Source organism: Diadema antillarum, unplaced genomic scaffold, assembly GCF_040938485.1.
Source record: "Diadema antillarum isolate AM-2024a unplaced genomic scaffold, OU_Dant_1.0 scf00000072, whole genome shotgun sequence".
Classification (NCBI taxonomy): Eukaryota; Metazoa; Echinodermata; class Echinoidea; order Diadematoida; family Diadematidae; genus Diadema; species Diadema antillarum.
Genome location: NW_027270961.1, coordinates 3,552,428 through 3,578,672, shown reverse-complemented (window position 1 = coordinate 3,578,672; position 26,245 = coordinate 3,552,428). Strand labels below are relative to the sequence as shown.

At 39.1% G+C, this 26,245-nt stretch overlaps 1 protein-coding gene across 2 annotated transcripts in view; it reads left to right on the top strand.

The window, feature by feature from the left end:
- Positions 1-26,245, top strand: part of LOC139717203 (uncharacterized) — a 38,740-nt gene that overhangs the window by 2,761 nt on the left and 9,734 nt on the right. For both annotated transcript variants that reach the window (XM_071628705.1, XM_071628704.1), the window contains exon 2: positions 1,198-4,088. In XM_071628705.1, coding sequence (XP_071484806.1) covers positions 1,215-4,052 — 2,838 coding nt within the window. In that variant the 5' untranslated portion in view covers positions 1,198-1,214 and the 3' untranslated portion in view covers positions 4,053-4,088. The remainder of the gene's footprint in view (positions 1-1,197; positions 4,089-26,245) is intronic.

Genomic DNA, 26,245 nt, shown 5'->3' with positions numbered 1-26,245 from the left:
AATTTCTCCCCGCCCTGGATCTGTGTCTCCCGTTTGAAATGATTTCTTACTCTTTGTCTTCGTATGTTGAAAAATAAGCCTTAGATAGCATGAGAGAGTATCAAGAACCCTGATTATTAGAGCTTCCAGGGCCCAATTCCAAGCGGGCCCTGGACCCCGGCCGCAAGGAACTTTGCGCTCGTGATATGCGCTTCGCGCACATCAAGTTGGAGTTTCCCGTCTGCTAGGGGTTTCAGGCGGGAGAATCTCCAGATCAGAAGGTGCTTAGGGTTGGAGTCTCTGCTGGCATCAGTCTGAAATTTACGACAGATCTGTGCTAGCTGGTACCTTGGTACCACTGGCACTGGCCTGGGAGTGTGGATGTAACTAACCTATCTGTATCTAGGCCTGAGTCTTCTGTTGGGCAAGACTTCCATTAGAGATCCTCCCCCCCCCCCACCATCCATTTTTCTCACGCATCGGGCCAAGTCTGCAACTTGGGCCTATAATAATGAGTATAGCTCAAAAGATTAAAGTGATCGTTGCAAATGAAGGTACATGTATATTTCCCTGCGTGTTGTAGCAAAATCAGTCCGTCCTCAACGGGTTAAATCGAAATTTTGTTATAACCGAACAAATAAATAATGAAAATACGTAGAGTGGATTATGAATTTTTACTTTGTTGTAACCAGAATTTCATTATAACCATGTTCGTTATAACAGGAGTGCACTGTAGTAATTAGTTCTAGATCAGCATAGTATAGTGAGCATTTGTTGGCTGGGATGAATATGATTTTGCATTTCTGGTTCACCTGCTGTGAGTTCGGTAGTTTTTGCCCTCCCCCCACCCCCACCTTGGGCTGCTTAAACACAAATGACAAATGGTGTAGATGATCCCTGGTGTCACTGTGTAGATATGCACTCACAATCAGCCCGTCAAACAAGCTTGCCCTAACACAAATAACTCACTGTCTCTAGTCATAATTTGAGGTTCAGTGCTGCTTGGTGTTACCAACTTGTTCAATGAGAAAAGTGTGTCAGAAGTGGACCACTGACATTCATACCCATGCAGTTTAAATGTTCCCACAGGAATGAAAAACATACAAAAACAAAAACTCAGTTATAAGGCTCCAGATTTTGCTTTTTGATATTCACAATATACAGTAAACCATACAATTTCTCATACATTGTTTCTCATGTTGTGTGTCTTCCATACAGGCGTTGATTTGCGAAGCATGGACATGGAGTCAAAGGAGGACATTCTTATATGTGGAGCGTGCAAGTCACGGTATTCTGCTTTGGAAGAGTTTATAAGGCACAAGAGCTATCACTGTACGGCAGCTTCTACAAACTTACCTCCTGCAAGTGAATTTGCCATTGTTCCTAAACAATCAGTGACCAGAGAAGCACATGGCCATGCAGGCGCAGCAGAGCAGCTTGGAAACGTGGCAGATGATATTACATCTCTTGACACTCCTGTGCATGAAAAACAAGTGCCACTGAGTAGTTCACATCCAGACAAGGAAAGTGACCCAACTTTTGGAAAGACAAGTGCCCTTGCAAAGTCAAAAGGAACACACAAACAAAAGGGAAGGGTAAAAGCACTCCAGGATAAATTGCCCCGTGAAAAACCGGCCAGGGAAAGAGCCAAGCCGAAGCAATACAACAAGCAGTTCAAATGTACTTTTGAATCCTGCAATTTTGTCACTGCGCACCAGAAGGACTTGCAGCGGCACGAACGAACTCACACAGGGGAACGTCCGTATGCGTGTCAGTACTGTTCAAAGAAGTTTTCCCGTAATGACAAGAGAAAGGTACATGAGAGACAGCACACAGGTGAAAAACCATACATGTGCCATATATGCCAGTATAAGTGCACTGATGGCGGGAGCCTGAAGAAACACATGCGCATTCACCGAGATGAGCGACCCTTTCAGTGCCAGCTGTGCTCCTATGCAAGTCGTAATTCTAGCCAGTTGGTGGTGCACCTGCGCAGACACACGGGGGACTCCCCATTCCACTGTCAACACTGTGATGCCAAGTTTAAAACAAACACTGACCTGAAACGCCATTTGCCTATTCATACTGGCGAGAAACCATTTTCCTGTGACCAGTGTGACTACAGATCACATCTCAAGTGCAATGTTAAATCTCATGTGGCTTCCAATCACATGGGTCAGCAAAGTCACCAATGCGATGAATGCAGCTTTACATGCCGGACACAGAAGCAGTTGAATAGTCATATGGCATCAGAGCACGCAACCCAGAGTTCTAGTTACAAGTGTATGGAGTGTGCATTCACCACTGCTGACAAGGAAGCATTTAACAAGCACAGCAAGCAGCATGGTAGCGAGGCAGCAATAAAGTGCAAATTTTGTCAGTATACAGCCAAGAACCGCAGCACACTCTCTGCTCATGTGAAGAAAGAGCATCTGGATGTGTCAAGGACCAACAAGACCTCTCAACCTGCCTCGCAAGATGTGCTCAAGCCATCAGCAGTGGGAGAGAAAAGGAAGCTTACAAGGAGAGTGTCCAGAAAATCAGTCTCTGTTGTGGATGGGAATAGGCCCTACACCTGCAGCAAGTGTAATGCCTCTTTTGTTAGGGAAGATTCGCTCAGGAGCCACTGCAGACAGCATAAGCAAGTCCAGGAGACGCGTGAGAATGCTGCCTATGCTGTGCTGCAGCTGCAGGACCTACAGGGAGTACCCGACAAGGAGCAAGACGGCCAGGATGTCATCAGCATTGGCAATGTAGCTAGCGATATAGTGGTAACCACAACATCTCTGGCAGAATCAGAACAATCACTCAGTGCTGACAGCCGCAGTGCAGAAGATCTTGAAATGCTTATCCCACTCCCATCATGTATGCTAGATAGTACACCCAGACTTCTCTCTGGCACGTCAACAGAGGGGATGAACAGAAACATTGACAAGAATGTGCAAACAAAAGGCAACAGAACTATGTTCACTTTAGGCACAAGGAATGAAACATGTTCCCGTGAGATTGAACTAATGGCATGTTCAGCCAGCAGCAAAGTTGATGATTATAGAATAGTTGGAGCTGGACTACACTCGCAGCAGCAGTTAGATATGAGCAAAAATTTGACAACCAGTCTTCCCGACATTTCAGGAACAGTATCAAATCCTAGATCAGACTCTGTGATAAGCATTCTGACTGACCAAGGCAAATGTCAGAATGCCAATTCAAGTGTGGAATTCTCTCAGTTTGAGCCGAGTCCAAGGCAGACAGCCATGATTTCAAAAGCCATTGCAAATGCAGAAACACTCTCCAATGTCCCTTCAGGTGGCTGTCCGCTGGAAATTTTGCAGGGTCCAGCAGTGGAACACGTTCCTGTTGCTGAAGCTCAGCATGTTGAGGAGACTGTCGATCATCAAAACCAGACCTCTGTTGTCCAGACGCAAACGCTTGGCTATGGAACCTCCAACATACCTGTCCTGCTGACTTCTGCAACTCAATCGCTTCCCTCAACGGTGGTCCTACCAAGTGCAGAGGCTGCAAGTCATCAGACTTTGATCATCAACAACCCCACATCTCAGAGTCAAACTTCCATCCTTGAGGGCATCGGTACAGCTGGCACTCACTCCTCAGCCATCAGTTTAGTCTCTGTTGCAAATGTTCAGTTTGCTGCACCAGGGAGCGTCCGTTTAATCTATGCTGATGCCTTTCCCACCGGGAAAACGGCCGTCCTCTCCTCTGCACTCGTCCACCAGGTTCCTGTGTCAGGACAGGAGCAGCTACATGTATTACAGTCACCTGTGTCTGCAAGTCACCCAACTGTGACCAGCACCAGATTACTTACAACATCTCCAGATAAAGGCAAGGTGCTCTCTGAGAGTACAGGTACCATTATGCCACCGCAGCCACTTATGGCTGATTTAAGGACTTCTGAACAGCTTGCTTGTCAGTCATCGTCTAGTGTTACACAACCATCTTTTCCCGTGGGCAGGGGTGTCCTCCTGAAAGACAAGAAAGGCATCAATTCCTCCACTGCTCTTGATCTTCAACCCAGCATCACCATTTTGTGCACTCCAGTTCATGGCTCGCAGTAGCTAGTTCCGTGCCATGGAATATTTGGTTCCATGATGGTGAGTAATGCCAATTTGAAATAATTTGGATAAACCTAACCCCAATCAAAGCAAGAAGCCAGCAAAGTTGCAGTTTTCGTGATGTTCATGTAAATTTCATCATTCACAATGGATTATGTATTTTGTTCTACTTTGACATGAGTCTACCATGCCTTTTTTGCAACACCTTTACGCAAATGAATGAGTACAAGTATACTCGTGACATTATAATCATGACAATTCAAAGTTAGTTAATCAAGTTATGCAGGTACACTACTATTACAGGTGTGCAAAGTGAAATCCATTACATTTTTCTTAGTATTTTAACTTTTACATGAAATATTTTGTATCATCAACCCATACCGTATGTCCCAAAAAAAATTACAACAGGGCCCTACGCAATGATATCTTTAAAAATATTGCATCAATCTAAATACAAATTCAGGGTATGAAACTATAACTCATTGCCCACATCTTACAGAAAATCCCATTCGATTTGCTTCAGTGGTCAAAGGGAAATGAGGAATTTTGTAGAGGATGTCGGGAATCTCTTTTGTCCAAGTTCTGTCTATTGTTCACATACAAAATCATCGAAGTGCTAAACTTGGAAGAATCAGGCTCATGACATGCTTTACTACAATCCCCATTTCTCTGTGACCGCTTAACCAAATCGAATGGGGATTTCTGCAAAATAGAGCTAAGATGTTATATTTTAAGACCCTAAAGTAGCATTGAAAAAAAATAATCATATTGGATGTTATCAATGCGAAAATCTGATTGTAATTTTTGTGGGACATACTGCAGTATGTCCTTCAAAAATTACAATCAAATTTTCGAATTGATAACATCGAAAATGATCGACCTGTCTAAGTGCTACTTCGGGGCCTTAAAATATAACATCTTAGCTCTATTTTGCAGAAAACCTCATTCAATTTGGTTAAGCGGTCACAGAGAAATGTAGATTGTTGTAAAGCATGTCATGAGTCTAATTTTTCCAATTTTAGCAATTCAATGCTCTAGTGCATGAATAATAGACAGAACTTGGACAAAAGAGATTCCCTACATCCTCTACAAAATTCCTCATTTCTCTTTGACCACTGAAGCAAATCGAATGGGATTTTCTGTAAGATGTGGGCAATGAGTTATAGTTTCATACCCTGAATTTGTATTGATTGATTCACTATTTTTAAAGGTATCATTGCGGAGGGTCCCGTTGTAATTTTTTGGGGGACATACGGTACATAGGAATCTAGAGAGAATGCATCTGTGTGTATTTGTGTTTTGCTTTGGTTTTTAGTCACAATCACAGTTCTAATCAACACTACTGCAGCCCCCAAATCACACATTCTAGCATTTTTTGTTTGTTTTATTTCTAAGGCTAACCGAACAAATGTGAATTTAGGACAAAGACAGGAAGCGCTGTTGTGAATGGGGTTTTCTGTAAGATGTGGGCAATGAGTTATAGTTTCATACCCTGAATTTGTATTTAGATTGATTCACTATTTTTAAAGATATCATTGCGGGGGGTCCCGTTGTAATTTTTTTTGGGACATACTGTATAGCACAGTTTACCAATCACAAAATAATGAAATAGTATGGTGTATAGATTCAGCCAAATCACTGCCATAGATCTGTCATCCTCAAGCATTGAAAAATGTTAGGGGGGGGGGGGTACATTGTAGATTGACTCTTGACCCCCTTTGCCCACAGCCCCCACCCTGAAAAAAAAAATCAAAGTAAACTAAACATTCTGTAGCCCTGTACATGTGTGGGTATTACATGTGTGTATGTGTGTGCATGTGTATTTGGGCATGTGTGTGTGTGTGATGTGTGTTAATGTGTTGCAGGGAATTTAAATCTACTTGAAATATATATTTCATATGTTACATACAATTTAACAAATGCAAGACCGCATTGCAAGACTTTTGATGAACTGAGAAGAACTTTCAAGAGAAAGTTATCATTAAATCACTGAATGTGGAACCTTAAAAGATTCTTCTTGAAATGGTCACTTGACTGTGATATTCCTTGTTTTTTTGTTTGTTTGTTTTTGTTCGCTATTTATGTCAGATATCAGTAACTTTGTATTTTTTCAGTGGCTGTAGAGATATAAGGTACTGTGTCTCAACACATCCTACAAGAAAAACTGTATGTGATTCCTGTGCTCAGTTGTAGAAGAATAATGCTTTCATCTTTTTGTGTAAATAACAGATTAGGGATTTCTAGGGATTTCATTTCATTGTCACATGATCAAGGCAGCCACCCAAAAGTCATGTGTAGGACTCTGTTGCTGAGGAAACTTTCTGACACTTCAGTTGTTTAACTCATACTTTATAACCCATTGAGGATGAGTCCCGAGTATACTCAGCAGGGTAATGCATGTTGCAACAAAATCAACCCATCCTCAATGGGTTAAGTGGTATTGATCATTTAACTGGATTTTGCCAATCTGATTTAGGACATCTTTGTCATGAGGCAAATTTTTGTAAACTAAAAAGATATAACATTTCACATAATTGTTCTTGAAAAAAGAAAGAAAGTTGGCGTCCACTAGAAATGAAGAAGACATTAAAAAAAGAGTTGTGCCATAGGCAGCATTACTTTTCACGTTAAATGTACAAATTGTAAAGGCTTGGCCAAATGTTTCAATGATGCTTATGAAATAATGAAGTAATGCAGAAAAGCAAGTAATGGCATAATAAGTTTAAGATTCCAATAACATCCTTTGACAAACACAAACACATTTCTGTTCCTATAATATGCACACACATATTTCCTGGTGCTCGACTGCAGAGGGCGCCGATTCACTCCGTGCCGGTCTTCCACGTATATCAGATTGCAGGGTGGTGGCTCTTACAGACCCTGCCCCAGTGTATTCAGTGTAGTTGTCCCGGGGCTAAGCACTCCATCCTTATTGCAGAGACTCGAATTTCACTCCCTCCTTCTCCCCAGATTGACAGCCAGCGTGAGGAGTCCGCATTTACATAATGTGTGTCCGTGCGACGGGTGGCCGCGATCCCAATTGCTGCACTTCAATTTCACAAGTGGTTGCCGTGACAATGGCAGGGGAAGTTGGGAAGGGGATGTCATGTAGACTGACTGCTGCAGACCTAATTTTGTTTTGTTTTGTTTTGTTTTGTTTTGTTTTGTTTTTTGGTTTTTCAATTTGCTCAGTGTACCCAGAGGTTGGCTTTGAATGGACCACCAGAGAATTCTCCTCAGGTCCCAAATTTCAGTGCAGTTTTACGAGATCTATACATACAACAGTAGGTCAGACCTGTAAACCCTAATTACACGTCATCACTGGTAGAGGGGACAGTTTAAGATTAATAAACAATAACACTTCAAAAAAAAAAATGAAAAAGAGCACTTGCCCAAGGAGATCAGGATTATTACAAATTAAAGCGCACACACCCACACACACACCATGCACACACACACACACAACACAAACACACACACACACAACTGATATGTGATAGGAGATCAGCTCTTCGAAATAGTTTTTCGTAGTAGTTTTCTTATTATGAGGCTTCATGTTTAGTACTGCTCATTTGTATTTTAATCATGCAAAATACATACTGGTACATATTAAATAAGGAAAAATGATCAAAATAACATTTATTAAAAAACATTGCTGATTTCTTTTGTTGGATACTTGGAATGCAACTTAACATAAATTCTGAGTAGAGTGATGGTTAAGAATGTTATTCAAAAAGTATTCAAATTACTGAAACATCTTGTTCAGGGCAAATTGATTGAGGAAAAACAGCACATACAATGTACACTGTATGTGGCACTGCAATAATGAAATTGCTGAGACCTTTTGGAGGTGCCGTATATGACACCATACTAATGATTTCATGAGCATCAAATGGTTGTGCCTTTATTTATTTGTCAGCCCCTACAACTTATTTATTGCTTGCTTGCATATTTTACAGACTCTGAAGTTACAAAGATCTGTGTCACAAATACTTGTGAAATTGAAGCAGAGAATGTCTGTTAACTTTAAAGGCATTATTTACCATTTACAGATGAAACAAAAACCCATGCTTTAGCTCTTCAGATTGTTCTAAAATGTGAGGTACAGTATAGAAACAACCAGTGTAAAAAAAAAAATAATTGTAATCCATGTGAAGTACTGTTAAATATACAAAATGTGAACAATAGCTGCAGTAGAATTGTTTCTAGACTAAACTGTCTATGCACAGTTATGGTTTAGTAAGAAAAATAGTGATATCTCCTTATATTTTAGGCTTCATTGCAAAATTTTTATATGGCAGGATGTTTTGTGATACAATTGACCTACACATATGCGTCAAATGTGATAACACGAACCATTTTTAGATCACTGCTCCCAACGTTGGTAAACAATACCTGTAATACCGGTTCTAATTATCTAGTATGGGATAGCAGTTGTGTGGTTCTGTCGTACATGATTCTGGGTTGAAAATCGCCCAAAACAAGACGTGTTCATCGTAGTCGTATTTGAGTACCAGATACAAAAAACACAGAAGATGAAGAGGGATAAAAAGGAGATTGTCCATACAGATGCAGATGTCTATTTTTTTTTCTCTGCCAAGCCTGGAATTGTCTTTGGAGAGCACCCTTCACATCTTCTTCTTTTTTTTTTTTTGCAGTACTTTTTTTTTATTCTGTTCGTGTGTCTCTTCTTCCTGCACCCACTTCTGGTTGTCACTCTGGAGTGGGGGTAGCGATGCCCACATTTGTATGTGCATACGGGTGCAGCATTAAGCTGTTATCGAGAGATTTATTCTACTCTAAATATTTTGCCCAGTTGTCAAGCCAGGGATAGGTCCTGAGACACTTGTGGCACTATCGTCAGTCCCAGAGTCCCCCTGCTCTTTCCTTCTCTCTGCCCCCCCCCCCCCTCGCTCTTCTCTTTTCGCCACCTCCTCCTCCTCTTCCTACCCTCATTTTCTCGCTCATCCTCCCAGAGCCGCCAATGTACCACTATTAGTCTCCCAGCAGAACTTGTTTGGCGTTGGAACAAATCACGGTGTCTTCGGCAGACCCTGTCAACAGGCAAGTGAGATATGGAGAGCCATGAGCTAAATCCATGATACACAAGTTAAAGAATTACAGGAGTGTAAGAAAATATGCATGTGGCTATTTTTTGATGATGCATAAAGGAATTTTTCTGTTGGTCAGTTGGTATTCACACTGACTGAATGTCTAGACTGTATACGTGCCATCTCTATAGTCTGTTCCCTGTTATAAACCACTTGTGCCCATTTCGTTTGCTCCATCACATCATTCCATCCCCCCATCCCCCTTTCTCTCTGTCATCCGCTCTCACACACCGTCTCTTTATGCTGCTAAGGAAGTAATACCCATACTTTGATGACTTCATTGCTGAATGATTGGTGTGTTTTCCATACCTCCTCCCTGATTGTTGTCTCTACACCCTCCCCCCCCCCCCCTCCATCTCCATCATCTCTTGTGCAGTATTTCAATTTATACTCAAGAGAGAGTGCCATATGCAGGAAAAATATGGCAACAGAGATTGTTGTGATATGGAATGAAGATGAGATTATTAAAGGGTGGGTGGGGTGGAGGGTGAGCTCTCATCACTTCATGCCAAAGCCCAAATGTAAATCTGGGAAATCCCCGTGATATAACTCATGTTTCACGTGATGATGAGTTATGGGGAAGAGATGCAAGCTAGCAGTAACCCTATGCCAGCCAGAGACATGCTAAATAAGCCACCAGGCACGAAGGAAAAGAAGGGCTTTATTTGACGTACCTCACAAGGGTTTTGATATGGGATATGATGAGCTTGTGGTATTAGCTCCCTTCATGTCACAGTCAGTCCATTTGCATTTTTGCTATTTGTCATTTAGTAATTGAGAAAAATACTCAACAGGGGATGTGTTTTTCCTTTTTATTCACTCAAAAAAAAAAGTTCATGAATGGGGAGGGGAACAAGTCGTGCTAGGTATTTGTTTGCTTCCAAATTCACAAGTAGCTTGTTAACCCATTGAGGATGGGCTGATTTTGCAATGACATGCATTTTCCATAGACACCTGCCCAAGTATTCTCAGGACTCATCTTCAATGGGTTATTGGGAAAGATGCAAGAAATGTCTCAATCTTATGTCTTATCAGACAAAAGTGTCAATCCTATGCAAATAGATTTCAATACATTGATCCTTCTTATCATGTCTCCTCCCTGTGCACAATTCCACAAGTAGTCAAGAAATTTCTGGACCATTACTCAATTTTTCTCCATTGATTATTCGCGTTCTCAGTCTCTCTTATTCCATTGTACATGACATTCACAAAGTAACCATGTAAAGAGAGTTTTGTTTTCAAGAATTTGGAGACTACAATCGCAGTGAAATGACCATACAAGTTTTCATGATTTGACAGGTTTTTCTGGAAATTTATGATGTCTGATATGTAACTTATTATTTACTGGTAGAAACTATTTCTGAGAGAGTTTACCAGTCCAGACATATTGATGATGTAGCTCTAATCTGCTCTGCAAGAAGGGTGTGCTGAGTATTATTGATATTCCAGAAATATGTAATATTTTAGAATATATAGTTATTATATATTGTGCTCGTAATTAAATTGGCATTGTTCTAATCAGCTTCTGAGATGTTTGACACTGTTTCTCACAAACAAGAGATGAATTTTTGATAATTTATAAAATAAATTGCAAATGTACTATTATCCAATTTATGTAACTGTACATTTATTAGTATCCAATAAATAGAATAAAGAGCCTATGTTTATGTTTTGTTTTTGTTTTTGTTATTTTCATTTCTTCTCAAAGGGAAGTGAATTGAAAGAAAAAAAAACTATTATATCATAAATGACATTGTATCCATTGGCATTGCCTTTTTGTATTTTGTTTTTGTATTGATTTGTCTTTTTATTTTGGTAGAGTGTATAGTTTATCCATTACTTACTTTTAGGATGTTAATGGGTGGAGATAATCAAGTATTTTACCAGCATGGTGCATACTACACATGTACCATAAATGACAGTGAAACTCACTGTATCACAGGATAAAAGGATACCATATACTGAAATAGCACCCTCTAGTGGTGGGGGTTGGCCAGTGTCACTGCTGCAGCATGATATGCTAATTTGTCCAAAAGAGTTGATTCTCCTCAAGAATGTGACTTTCATCTAGGTATTCAGAAATTCCTGCTGCATCTACATCTTCCTCCAGGTTGTAAACAAAATCTTTATCTAAAAACACCGAATTTTGATGGCATGTGTGCCAATCAGATGCCGTACATACATGCTAGTTCAGTGCCCATACGCTCTGGATTGTTCGTCTTAAATAACATGTTCTATGTTAAATTTTTGTTATACAGCTCACATGATGTAAAACACTCACTATCTCTTCTATCAATGGAATTGAGGATGATTAAAAAAAAAAAACAAGATGTATTATGCAAAGTCAATGAAACCTGATAGAGAAAACTTGTCTCACTTTATCTTTGCTTTTTTTCTCTGACAGTAATCACAAACAATTTCAACCAATTCACAAGAGGAACACTTTCATCTTTGTATTCAACAAGTACATTGCACAGTTATCACAAAATATGAAAAGTACATGTATTAATGAATTATAACTTTAATTTTTCGCTGTTGACCTTACTGACCTTTTGTGCATAACATGCTGGAGAAGAAACAGGGAAAGAAATGTATTTAGCAGGAATGATGGGAAAATCTAAGTTGAAGAGAGAAAGAGAGGGAAGGAGTCATACCAATCTGTGTTTCATTTTTCAGGCAATTGAAACTTCATGGTTTATGTATTGAGGCATGAAAACAAACATAAGATGGGAGTCCATTGAACAGCCCAGTCTTCAGGCTCCGTGTGGTACTGAAATCAAGCTGCCCGAAATGAAAACAACTCCCACTTCTTTGGAGGAAAATAAGTATTCCAATATTTCTTGCAATCATAGGGAGTCGTCGGCAAAACTGGAGAGGGAGAGTGGAAAAACAACAGCCGTGACAAAGAGGTGTTCAATAAGTGATGGGAGTATGGTTCTTTTTGGGGTGGGAATCGATACCAGGGATAAAACCGATCAAGTTACGGAATTTGTAACTGCGGAGTAAACGCCTGAATGGCCACGCTGAAACGAGAGTCTGGCATTTGCCTCGAACGCTGCGGATCATTCCTCTTTCATGGACTGAAACACTAGCTGTTGAGCGGGGGATCCGTTACGCACCTCCATTTTTCACTGGCACGTCTGCTGAAATCATGTCAGCTCATAATTTTGTGTCCCTCACCACTTCTTCTGTTTTGTGATCATCACCAAACAGACAATGTTGATTGAAGGGCAGTATAGCAGTTTGGAAGGTGTAAACTCCAGGTCATTATTTTATTTTTTTTATTTTTTTTTTTTGGGGGGGGGGGGGCTGGGACTGCAGTGCAGTACCCCCTAAAACTGGTAGATTTTGTTTGTAATACTTTAGCTAAGTTTTAGAGTGCAAACTTTAACAGTTTTACTGTGGTAAACTTGCTTGCGTGGATAGAAAAAAAAGATGGGAAAATGGAAAGAGAGATAAAAAGAGAGAAAATAGACAAAGGGTGTGTTTATGCTCGACATAGTATTATGAGTATGTGGACAGAATCGAAACAGCATTTATATCAAAATGAGCAATTCCTGCTGCATCTACACTCTCCTCCAGGTTGTAAACAAAATCTTTATCTAAAAACACCGAATTTGCAACTACGTTTTGCACAAATCACGTTTCAAAATGCTGATTCTGGCCCCAAAAAGGGAAGCATAAACACAGCCAAAGAAAGAAAGAAACAAAATGTGAAGAGGGTGATTACTGAACAAGACAAGACAAGTATTGAAATAATCCAAATGACTGTGGCAGTAACTGCACAATTAACAGAAGAATACATGTATACAGGTACTCCCCATCTATGTTTGAAAATATGACATGTTCTTGTAAAAAAATTCTATAGCTCCAAAACTTTTTTTTTTTTTGGGGGGGGGGGGGGAATTCTGTTGATTTCAGTAAGGATTGGTGTGGGAGAATGGATGATATCTACCTACAAACAGTTGCCGGCATGCCGTATCTCACTGATTTGCACTACTTACTCTCTTAGCCAATCACTCATTTGTTCTTGAAGTCATTCACGCCATTCTCAAACTGCACTGAAGCCAACCTGATGTGTTATTGGCCATGAAATCCCTCCCCTCCCCCCCCCCCCCCCAAAACAAAGAAGTTGAAAAGTCTTTTACTAGCTCCTATAACATTGGGTGTTTATCCAAGAAGAATTGCATTTCATTGAATTACCAAGCTTTGCAGAGTGAAGCTATCCAGCTTAGTGCTTCATACCCTCCGTCCTTTTCATCACGAGCTTGGTACTCCATTCACCAGTACGAGATTCCCTTGTCAAACACTTCGCTTGCCAAAGTGATTTTTGTTTGTAATTATCTCCCGTGGAGGGAACTACCAATCTACACCTATAAAGTGCTCATCCTGTAAAGAGAAAGCAGAGAAATGGGAGGGGGGAAAACAATTGAACTCGATAATCCTTTTCCAACACTGGATCAGCGTTATTGGGGAGTGCAATTTCATGGCGTGTTTCTGGAACGCCGATGGTCTGTTTACAGCAGCGGGACACTTGTAGATTTGTCGGATATATGTGTGTTTGTTTAGTGGGTCTTGCTAGGAACTTTTTCGCTGATTTGTATGTCGCAAAGTCTGCTCAATTTATCGCAAATTGCTATTAGATTTGCTCTCTGAAGAGTTGGCGATGAGAGGAAAAAGTACATTGCGAACTGTTGAGATAGGCATGCTTTTTTGTCTCCGTAGTAACTTGGTTCCACCTCTTCGTGTGCATCGGCAGGAAATCTAATAGTGGTAATGCTTTCGAATACGACACCTCTTCTTCCTCCAGTTCAGTGCAACTCTAGGGGAAACTAGATTTCCTTCATCATTTTTTTTCCCCGTTTTTGTGTTTTGATCAGAGTTACATGGACTGCAATTACTGGACCTTTCCCAGTATGTAACTTCACGGATGGCTGGTATATCTTCAGTCTCATTGTCGGAAACATTAGGTGTTCCAAGTTTTAGTTCTTCACCCATATACTAGTCCAGAGTTTATGTTACATTGATTGGAATGTTACATTGATGGGACGGTATCGTTTTCAGTAGTTCCTTTTTTATTACAACTTCTGATGAGTAATATCTTTTTAAGAGAAGATGGCTGGTCTTGAACTGCGTTTGTCTTTAACAGGTGGGTGTCTGCAAAACTGTCTTTAGAATTTTTTTAAATTTCCACTAGCTATCACATGCAGATGTCTCCTTACTAGCTCAGTCTGCTTCTTCATGTAGAAACTGGAAAAACTGAAATAAATGTTTTAATATTTTAATATTGTTTTGCTTTCTGTGGATGTTCAGTGTCCACTTTGTCTTTTCCATTCAATATATGTATGTATGCAGGGCTCGACACTAACTTTTTTGTTTGGTGGCCCGATTGGGCCACCAAAATCCTCAATTTCAAATTTTTGGTGGCCCGAAAGAAAAATTTGGTGGCCCCGAAAAAAAACCCAATAAAAAACATTAAAAGTCCTGTTTTTTTTAATGAGTCAAATATCTAAGTTTTATCCAGTCATAGTAAGAATTGGAAGTTGGACATACATCTACTCATAAATAAACCTCAACAAACTCACAACACTCACTCTCAGGCACTCATTCAGTCCTTTTCATCCATCCTTTAAACAAATATAACTGCTAATTTCCGGCGCAAAAAGTTACAAATTGATTGACGTACTTTTAAAAAAATTTTGGTGGCCCGAGGCGGGCCACCGGGCCACCGTTAGTGTCGATGTATGTGTTGATGTATGTATGTATGTATGTATGTATATACAGGCATACACATTTAATATTTACAAGTGTATAAGAGAACTGGTCTTGTGCATGTAAGTTTAGTATAACTCTCTTCATGCTTTCAAAGTGACTCTAGAATATAATCCAGGACACAGCAGAAGTTTTCTTCTCACAGGCATACCCTCTCATCCAGATTTGAGAGTGGGCGTTTCATGCTGCTGAATGCTCAGAGTTTTAATGCTCACGTTGGGCACATACCTGTAATAACTTATCACCCATGTAGTCACAACTAGCTTTTTTGTCATATTGTTTTAGTTTTTGTCTTTCCATTCTCTTTTTCTGGAACATATGCTGGATTAGATATCGTTGATGTCAGTTTCAATTGTACCACACATTCCTGGCAGATGCAAAGCCTGAACAGCACATTTCTGTTTTCAAGTAGAGACATTAAAACCTATCATCTATCTGAGTGTGTGTGGTCTACTCTGGGTCTTCATCAGTGGATTTCCTCTCTCTTCCTCATATCTCTCTTATAAATATTTTTTTCTTTGATTTATGATTCATACTGATGTTTATTTACATTTTATGCCATCTGAACTGTGCACAGAAACCACTGGAGAAGCTCTTCTGCGGCTGCGATCTGTGAACACGAACGCGCCTGCCCTAAATGTCTTTTGTTTCCATATTTGTATATTTGGGGTTTTGGAAATTGATAAACATAACTTTGATGCTTTACAGATATGCCTGCCTTATCAGCTTTCTCCCTGTCCAGCATCTATTCTGCTTTGATGGATTCTGTAGTTGTCATACAACCAGAATGTTTTTCATTTTGTTTAGAGAATTGCAGTTTCACTGACGTGAACCCCATGAAATACTGCCATATTTAGTGACGACATGCATTTATTTTGAAGGTATGAAAATAAACAGAAGTCAGAGCATCCGTCTATGATGATAAAGTAATTGTTTTCCAGTTCTTACTCCCACCTTTATTCTCCCTGTTTTTTTTTCTCGTTTGGTATGTATGTACTCATTTCGACTAGTTTCCTTTCCATTCCAGCCCTTGTTTGGGTTTCTCTATCTTTCCCTATTTCTCATCCTCTCCTTCTCTTGCTATACTGCTGTCTGTCAGTCTCTCCTTGTTCTACTTCTGCTACTCTGGCTTGCATTTAAATTCCCAATCTGTGTATTCTCCCTGTTGATGTCAATAGTAGTCTTCTTTTTTGTCTTATTTTCCTCTCCTCAAGCAATTGCTCTTCAGCTAGAGTTTGTGTCTCCTTATATGTCTGATGTCTTCTCTTCCTATCTCCCCTCCCCTTGCTCTCTCTCTCCCTTTTTTCTTTTCACCTATTTCTTTTGTATCCTCATTTTTTTTTTTGTCTCCCATGTCCCAAGTAGAATAAACATGTACTGACTATGGTATGTTGAGTGTAAGCACTAGATGTGGGCAGATTTTTCCAACTCTGCGGGGTATCCTTTTCTCCTTTGTGCGTCATTTCATCACGAAAGAGAACTGATCACAATTTTTGTAGTTTCACTGACAATTCATATCAGGTCTTTTCCTTTTTTTGTTTCTTTTTTTTTTTAACAGCTCATTCATGTCCGTTTCAGGAGCAAGTTGAGTCCATAGATGGAGAGACATATATCTTGTGAATATGGGCGGACCAGATTGTTGGGGCTGTTTCGATGATGGGGAAAACACATCCCAATTTGATACAGGTGCAACACATGACTGCACATTCGTGATTGTTGCTCTGTCATTTTGACGAAAACCAGACCAGGACACTAAAACTTTAAGCATGGTAATGACAGCCACTGCTTTAATGGATAACTTTTTGAATGATGGGCAGGTGGTGGGTTTTGTGGCCATGATTATCCTTTTCCTACAACTTTAAAAAAAAAAACTGCAATATTGTGATGATGCTAAGTTTATGACTTGAATGGAAAAAACGTGAGAAATTATATAGAGGGATAAACAGCCATTTATAACCAGACTTGAAGAGAAAGAGGGAGACAGAAAAGACAGAGTGGGAGAAGGAAGAGAGCTTTGAGAGATAATGCAGTGCTTTGCAGCTCATGGTGATGAGTCTATCTTTGTGCTATTTAAAGGGCAAGTTCACCTTCATAGACATGTGGGTTGAGTGAATGCAGCAATATTAATAGAACACATCAGTGAGAGTTTGAGCAAAATCGGACAATCCGTTAAAAAGTTATGAATTTTTGAAGTTTCTGCTCAGTCACGGCTGGATGAAAAGACTACTATAGCTTGTGATGTCACATGAGTACAACGATATAAAGAAAGAATAAAGAAAATTCAACACATTTCCATTTTTCTCGCATAGCAAAAGAACACTCGACTTCTCTCTTTCAGAAGACAGGGGGAATAGTATTACCCTTAACATACGTCAGTAGCTAGTTGAAGAAATGTGCACTTTATTCAAAAAGTAAAGTTTTGTGAAATTCTCCTTTTATTTTCCTTATATAGTTGTACGCATGTGACATCATACACTGTAGTAGTCTTCTCTTCCAGCAGTGACTGCGCAGATACTTAAAATATTCGTAACTTTTGAACGGATTGTCCAATTTTCCTCAAACTTTCACTGATGTGTTCTACTAATATTGCTGTATTCTCTCAATCCTTATGTATATGAAGGTGGACTTGTCCTTTAATGTCAGAGTTCACCGATGACAGAAATGTGCTACAAGTATTTAAACTTACTATATTGTTTAACCATAGCAATCATGTTGCATCTGCCAGTGGCAAACTTGAGTACACGGATTACCATTGGGAGCAGTAATTAAAAAAAAAAGTTGGAATTATCACATTTGATGTATATGTGTAGGTCAGTTGTATCACAAAACCTCCTACCATATAAAATTTTTGCAATAAACCGTAAAATATAAGGAGATATCACTCAATTAACCATGAATGTGGATGGCTTACTTCAGAAACAATTTTATTGTAACTATTGTTCACATTTTGTATATTTAACAATACTTACAGTAAATATACTGTTTTATACAACACCTCAGAATGATGTCGAATTGTGATTGGCCAAGAACATGTCACATGACATTCAATAGAAAATACCTATCAAACTCATTGAGAGTGACAGCCATACAATAGGCCCCTGGCATGGGCCTATTGCACGGCTCGAAGGTACTATAGCACGGCTTCGCGGGGGGCTACTAATGCATGGCCGCTCACAGAGTTCTGTGGCTCAGGTCCCGTACCCGTAGCAAAGCGCCAGCAAACTACATTGTACGTGCTGGCCGGCTGCGCTGCGCTGCTGGTAAGTCCTCACAGACCAGGCACGGCGGAGTACTGCAACGTTAACGTGTACGCGCAGCTACTTTACCTAGCTAGTTGCATGTATCGTGGCCTTATACCTACTGCTGTGTTTTTACTTTTGACTCTGATCTGCTACGTGGACCACAGTGATCCCAAAATCAAGACTTCATTTCAAGTTGAGAAACCGTAATTTGATTATTTTTCTGTGTTTTTATACAAAATCATTTTCGGAAATAGACAAAGTCTAGACCTACTCAAAGTCTAGACCTACTACTAGATCTACCGACATCTCACATCGGCCTAACACTCAAACAGTCAGGCCTAACTCGATCTAACGTTAGCGTAGAATGGGTATAGACCCTGCGGAGTTTGTGATTCCTGTGACTGTGTGGTTGAATCATGACGAGTGTTTGAAAGCAGTACACAGGGTGGTTTACAATTCTCTGCCTAATTGTTACATTTATTTTTGGGCCTTCCTGAGTTGGCGGTCACTAATTTAGTACTGTGATTGTGGACAAGGTGTTGTATAAAACGAATAATTTATGATTTTGTTCGTGCATTGGGGCACGTAATACCGCACCCGTCGCGAGATTCGCCACTGGTCTATTCAACGCGGCGCTACGCGCCTTGTTGAATAGACCAGTGGCTTATCTCGCGCCTCGTGCGATATTCGTGCCCTATGCACTCACAACTCATAAATTATTTGTATATTACATTTATACATTGGTTTCTATCCCTAACTCAAATTTTAGAACTATTTTGAAGCACTAAAGCTGGGTTTTTGTTTCATTTACAAATGATAAATAATGCCATTAACATCATGTATAGTAGTCTTTAGATAGGCAAACAAAGGAACAGGTAGTAATAATCCTTCTGTACATCAGATTTCTTACCTACTGGCAAAAAAACAAACAAACAGTAAGATATTTAATCTTGGAAAAGCATCAGCATTTATGGAAAATTCTTAGCTGAAACATCACATGTGTGGATTTTTTTTTTTTTTATTGTCATCTCAAAAGTGGAAATGAAGACATTTTATTCCAAATTCAACAAACAGTTAGGTTAACTCATGCCCTGAAAGTCAATGACCTATCCAGCTGGGAGCAGTATATTTTGTCCTGAAGAATTTGCGTGTCTTGCGTGTAGGCCTGCATGGCGCGAATCCTTTCCCAAACTCAGTCCCGATGTTTATGTCTGGCATAAGAGATGATACGGGGAGATATGCAGAGGAAGCCAGGCGAAGTGAGAGAAAGTTGATGCAGGATTTCCAAAGTGATGCGATTAGGCCCTGCCGCATATGCAATCAACAAAAATATACTGTTTCCTGATGCATAATGCAACAACTGTTTAAAAATCACCTTCCCCTTGCGTCAAATGCGTGATATGTGGTGATGTTAAACTTTATAAGTGTGAGATAGAAATCTTCTTTCCCCCCTCAAGAATCTGAGGGCTTTCAAGATAACAGCTAAACTTTGAAATGCCTTGTTTTTCTGATTTTTTTCTTCTTATGAACTGAAAAATCGATTGACACATGTGGAATCACTGCAGTCAAGCTCCCATACTCAAATTGCTCAGCAGCCGATATTTTCCAGCAGAATTGAGCATTTTTGTAGGGGAATTAAGGATATTTTGTGGCTTTCCGTTGGATCTGGTTTGAAATTTTGCAAGCTTAGAAACGTGGATATCTGATATCGGAGAATGCAGTCCGGTACTCCTGTCTCATCAGTTTGGGTGATGACTTAGTAAACTGCCAAGCCGAGAAACCAGTGGGGCAGCTCTCCTCACTTCTGGACAATCTTTTCCTCGCTCATTCCTCGGTTAGACTATAAATAGCCAAATCTTGCTCAGTCCTATTGGGAAAATTCTTTCCTTTTGTCATTAGCAGGGTATTTAGGATATATATCAAGCAACGATGTGTTTCTCCTCCATCATCTGTGTAATGGAGCCGGGCACAAGAAGAAGTTTCCATGTAGGACTATGAATGACTTTCATATCATTGTATTCACTGTCCAGTAGATTTAGTGTCTTTCATATTTGAATTTTCAGAAACCATGCACTTTCTTCACCTTAAGGGGAAAAAAAATAGATTCTATCTTCCTGTCCTTAAAACAAAATGAAGAAATTCTGTCTTCCTATCCAATATAGAATTTAAAGTTACTTTCCTGAGATATTTGAAGTGCATAACAGAATCTCAAACCAAAGGAATAATAAGATTTAAAATAGGTTTCAGATATAGATGGGTTCATCTGTGTTACATAGTATTTTTTGGTATGGAATATGGGGGGGGGGGGGGGGGAGAGTTTTGTACCACCACAGGTTATGTGATGGGTACTTGCATCAGTTAGGATTTTGAAGCACTGCAGGCAAAATACTGTCAACAAATCATGCCACATGCATCTCTGTCCCATGTTATCTTCAAAGTCTTATTAGATCAAGATACTAAGACCCTAAGAACATTTTTCATGCCGAGCGTGTGGCCCCAAACCCCTCCTGCCCATTGCAGAAATGCATAATTCATCTTTCATTCATCAAATTAGAGCTCACACGTGCGACTCTGAAAATGTTGTAATTCTGGCGCATAAGTTCAATTTTGGGGAATAGAACACATGTGTGATTTGTCAGGTACAGAATTATTTTGCATTTATAAAACAATTACCACTGAGCCAGCTTCTTTCCCCTTCTCTGGAGCTGTCATATTGGAGCAAGGTATCAAAGAAGGCAAGCTGGCATCTGGGCTGTCATGATAGTCTTATTATCTAAACTTTACAAAACAGCTTGTGAAGGCCAGCATCAGAATAAAAAGGTTGAAATGATATTCAATAGGATGAACTAGGCAATGGTTTGATGTGTTTGATAATGGAAGTAGTATCTAAGTTCCTGAACTGAAGTCAGGAAATCATAGGTAGATAATGCAATGCATCAGTAAAAGAACAGGGTCTGGCTATGGCAAGACTAAGCACTATCCCTGGCAGCATGTGGCAGGGTGCCCCAGCCAGAGCCATGTTTTTGGGATGTCAATCTGCATGAAATTCATGAGTTAATACAGGGGCAAGATTGCCTTAGGCCACTACTCCATGACAAGGCTATGAGAAAGGGGAAAAAATGGAAGGAGAAAGAGAGCAAGAAAGGGGGGGGGGGGGAAGAGGGGGAAAAGATGAAGAAAGTTACAGAAGGGTTGATTAACATCTTATCAACCCATATGGATGGATAATTTCATCCTCCTGCCTCATTCCTTCCCTCTGTATCCCCAAACTGTCTTCCAGGACTCTCCCAACACCTGTACTCAAGGAGCTTGCTGTACTGCTGTTGCCCTTTATGTTGTTTGGCAATATTTCTGTTGTTCATGTTTTTATTCATTTCTGTCTTATCTCTACTGAAATGTCCATGTATGTATTATGTATTTACATACTCAATCTCTTACTTTTAGCTCTCTTTCAGATGTATTTTAACAAACATTTTTGTACATTACATGATATAACAATACCAGGGAGATGAGATGCACCTTAACAATACTAACATGGGAAGAAAGATGAAAGTGAGAAATTATTTTCAGAGTCTATGGCAGCTGTTGTTTTCAGACTTAGATGTGGCATAGATTTTTACCATGGATATTTAAAAGCTGCATAGATAGCTGAAACAAAATGAGATAAACTTCATCAGACTCATAACATACTTCGTTCATGTTCAAGTTTTACCTTTTATGCATAATGGAAAGTTTAAATGCAAAAACAACAATGAAATATATAAAAAAAGAATGTCTCACTCTATGTAAATCATTGTTGGTAGTAGTTTGTACCTCTGTAAATTTTGAAAATTGCAGATGTAATGAAAATCTACACTTTCAATTGCTGGACCAGCCGTAGCTGATAAAAAGGTGTTGTTCTTCCTTAATTGAGAAAAAATTGTAATGCTTGATTACATTTTAAATCTTTCCACGATAGTCCTTTCATTTTTTTAGTTTTGCTGCTGTTGTTGTTTTTTTAATTGTGAATTCCTTCTTTTATGCAGACATTTGTTGTTTTCATTCTCATTCTCCTCCCCCTCTCTGTTCTCACACTTTGACCGTCCTTGCCTGTCAATTGACCAATCATCTTTACAGGTCTGCGTACCCCACCCCCTCCCATCCCCTCTTGTCCTCATATTTTGTGTATCTATCTCGGTTGGTCTGTCACTCCATATTCCACCTCACACATGTTAAAAAAAAAAAAAGAACAAGAAAGAGAAGAAGAAGGCAAAAATAAATAATTGAATTACCCTTTCAGTTGGTTTGACAGGGTAACTAGCTCACGCCCAACTGGTCCCCCTCGGGGCCTCCGCATGAATAGTCCTATCTCATAATGCCCAGATGAGAGCAGCATCAGCAGGGCCTCCTGCCATATCTGCATTTTCTCCAGATGAAACCCGTTGATATGCATTTATTTTCTGGCCAGGGCTGGTTTTGATGGAAACGGAGAGTAAGAAGAGGAACAATAACGACAACGACAGAAAAATAAAAAGAATATCGAGGCAGGGGGTTACATTTTCTGACACATCAAAAAGAAGTAGAAAAAAAAGACTAGGGAGGAAGAAAGACTGTAAACAAATAGAGTTGCCACTCACATTCCCTTGAGGTGCTTTTCTCAGAAGGGTGTCTTTTTTCACCCTTATGTTTATCCTGCCCTCCTTGGCCACCATTTATTTTTATTTTTTTTTTTTTAAATTGAAACTCCATCTAAAAAAAAAAAAGGTGGAATATCATGTAATTGATTGCGTCAGATGTGGTCTAAAATGACTATTTGCCAGAATTCCAGACAGTCACAAAAGAGCTTTGTGCATGACCCAAGGAGCCTCCTGGTAGAACTGGTGTTGTGTGTGTGTGTGTGTGTGTGTGTGTGTGTGTGTGTGTGTGCACATATAAAAATACAGTGCACTCCCATTACAATGAACATGATTGTAGTGAAAATCTTGTCACAACTAAGTAAAAGTTCAGGTTCCAAAATTAACATCTATATATATATATATATGTATACTGTATTACTTGGCCATAATGAAATTTTGATATTTAACAAAAGAAAATTGCTGTTCCAGAATAATAACGGGAGTTGTCAGTATTAAAAAAAAAAAGTGAAAAAAAGACACGCCCAAAACAGACTTTGTTCGAGTGGAAACATAGGAATTATTTCAAGCAGTCATTCATAAGGCTTTATTCAAAGCAAATATATTTGTATCCCCTGAACAGAGTTCAGAGGATACTATGGATTTGGCCTCATTATTTATTTATTTATTTATTTATTTATTTATTTATTTATTTATTTATTTATTTATTTATTTATTTATTTATTTATTTATTTATTTATTTATTTATTTATTTATTTATTTATTTATTTATTTATTTATTTTGATAAGTGTTGTCACAATATGCATACAGTCTGGAGATTGTCAAATTAGATGTTTGCATTAAGAGTTGTTTATTCATTCATTCATTCATTCATTCATTCAGTTCAATTCAATTTTTATTGTTACTCATCAAAAAGTCTAAAGACTAACAGTGTGAGCTTACATAAAACTTGACATAGAAATGAAATAAAAAATTGTTACAAAAGAAAATTATGTCACCCATTTTGAAGTCTTCAACTTCAAGTTAACTTTTGTCATGAAAATAGAGTAAGATGAACAGAATGGCAGTAGTTTCATTTTTTTTTAATCAGACCTAAAGTAGGAAAATTGTGTCATTCTAAAGTTTCATCTTTTTATGCCTCCGCCACGAAGTGGTGCCGGAGGCATTATGTTTTCGGGTTGTCCGTCCGTCCGTCCTTCCGTCCGTCCGTCCGTCCTTCCGTCCGTCCGTCCGTCCGTCCGTCCGTCCTTCCGTCCGTCCGTAATGAATTTTGTGGACAAGGTAACTATCAAAACCTGTTGAGGTATCCTAATGAAACTTGGCATGTATGTGTATTAGGGGGTGAAGTTGTGCCTATCAACTTTTGGGTGCACATGCTCAAGGTCAAAGGTCAAAAGGTCAAGGCCAAATACATAAAATTTCACTATTTCCACCATATCTATTGAATGCCTGAAGATATTTTCTTGAAACTTAGTGTATACATGTATTACCCGATTAAAATTCTCTGGTGAAAGTTTGGGTCATGATGTCAAAGGTCAAAAGGTCAGGGTCAAATACATCAAATTTCGCTATTTCCACCATATCTATTGAATGCCTGAAGATATTTTCTTGAAACTTAGTGTATACATGTATTACCCAATTAAGATTCTCTGGTGAAAGTTTGGGTCATGAGGTCAAAGGTCAAAGGTCAAAAGGTCAAGTAAGAATATTAAAACTTCTTTTTTTTTCTCCGTACCTTGGAAAATTGTTTAAGGTATCTTTATGGAATATAGTATATACATGTACTGACTGGAAGTGATTATCTAGAGAATGTAGAGTTCATGGGGTCAAAGGTCAGGGGTCAAAGGTCAAGTGCAACACTTCAAAATTTTACTATTTCCTTCATATTTATGCAATGCCAGCAGGGTTATTTTTTTTTTTTAACACTTGGTGTATGCATGTGTAACCTAATAGAAATTCTCTTGAAGTTGAAGGTCAAAAGGTCAAAGATCAAGTGAAAGTGCTGAACTAACTTTTTCCTCCACATCTCGGAAGTGGCTCAAGTTATCTTGAAACTTAGTACATATTATGTATGTTCTACCTGAAAGTGATTATCTTATGAATTTTAGGGTCAAGGGCCAGATGAAAATGGTAACAATTTACTATTCAATTCAGAAATTGCACTTTTTCTCCACACCTGTACCTTGAAAATTACTCAATGCCTAAATGTATGAATGGGTCAAAGTCAAGTTAAAGTCCTTAAATCCCTAGATACATGCTCTCCTATTCATCCAATTAAACCTAGGTCATGGAAGGTGAACATTCAACACATTTGTGACAAACTTGTCATTTCAATATTTTGCCAATTTTGTGAAAATGTAATCACACATTGTCCACATGTACTATCTAGACCTATTGGGAAAATCATGCATTATGGCGGAGGCATACCAGTCGCCAGAGCGACATTTCTAGTTTAAATGAACAATGTAAAACTAGAACCACTTTTGGAAATCAGATTAGGCAGTGATGTCATAGGTGCATAAACCTCCCATTGACCTATCTGCATATTATGTGCATGCAGTTCCACATTTTGTTTCACAGGCAGAGAAGGTTGAAGGAAGTCATTAAAGGACAAGTTCACCTTCATAAATATAAGGATTGAGAAAATGCAACAATATTAGTAGAACACATCAGTGAAAGTTTGAGGAAAATTGGACAATCGATGCAAAAGTTATGAATTTTTTTAATTTTTGTGTTCGAACCGCTGGATGAGGAGACTACTACAGCTTGTGAGTCATATGCGTACAACAGTATAAAGAAAATATAAAAGAAAATTCAACATATTTTCACTTTTTTCGCATAATAAAAGAGCAATTGACTTGCCTCTTTCTAAAGGCAGGGGGAATAATATTACCCATAACATTTATCGATAACGAGTCAGGGGAATGTGTACTTTTTTCAAAAGATGGAATTTTGTGAAATTCTCTTTTATTTTCCTTATATTGTTGTACGCATGTGACATCTAAGTTATTCATACACTGCAGTAGTCTTCACATCCAGCGGGTACTGCAAAAAAACTTCAAAAATTCATAACCTTTGAACGGATTGTCTGATTTTCCTCAAACTTTCAATGATGTGTTCTACTAATATTGCTACATTCTCTCAATCCTTATGTTTATGAAGGTGAACTTGTCGTTTAAATCAATTTAACAAATGATAGAAAGAGAATGAAGAGATAGATAAGAAGGGGGGGGGGGAGAGGAGAGCGAGACCAATGAATGTTTGGAAATGTCCTGCATGCTGATGACATGATAATTGACCAAAGAGTAGAGGGCTATACCTCATACAGGCATGCATGGATGACCTTCCCTCATCACGACACCTGCTGAAAATTCTTTGAATGCCAGATTTAGTGCATCACGTTCTATGAGGCACCCCTCTCCTTGTAGGAATGTTAATCATGTTTTCTTTCTTTCCT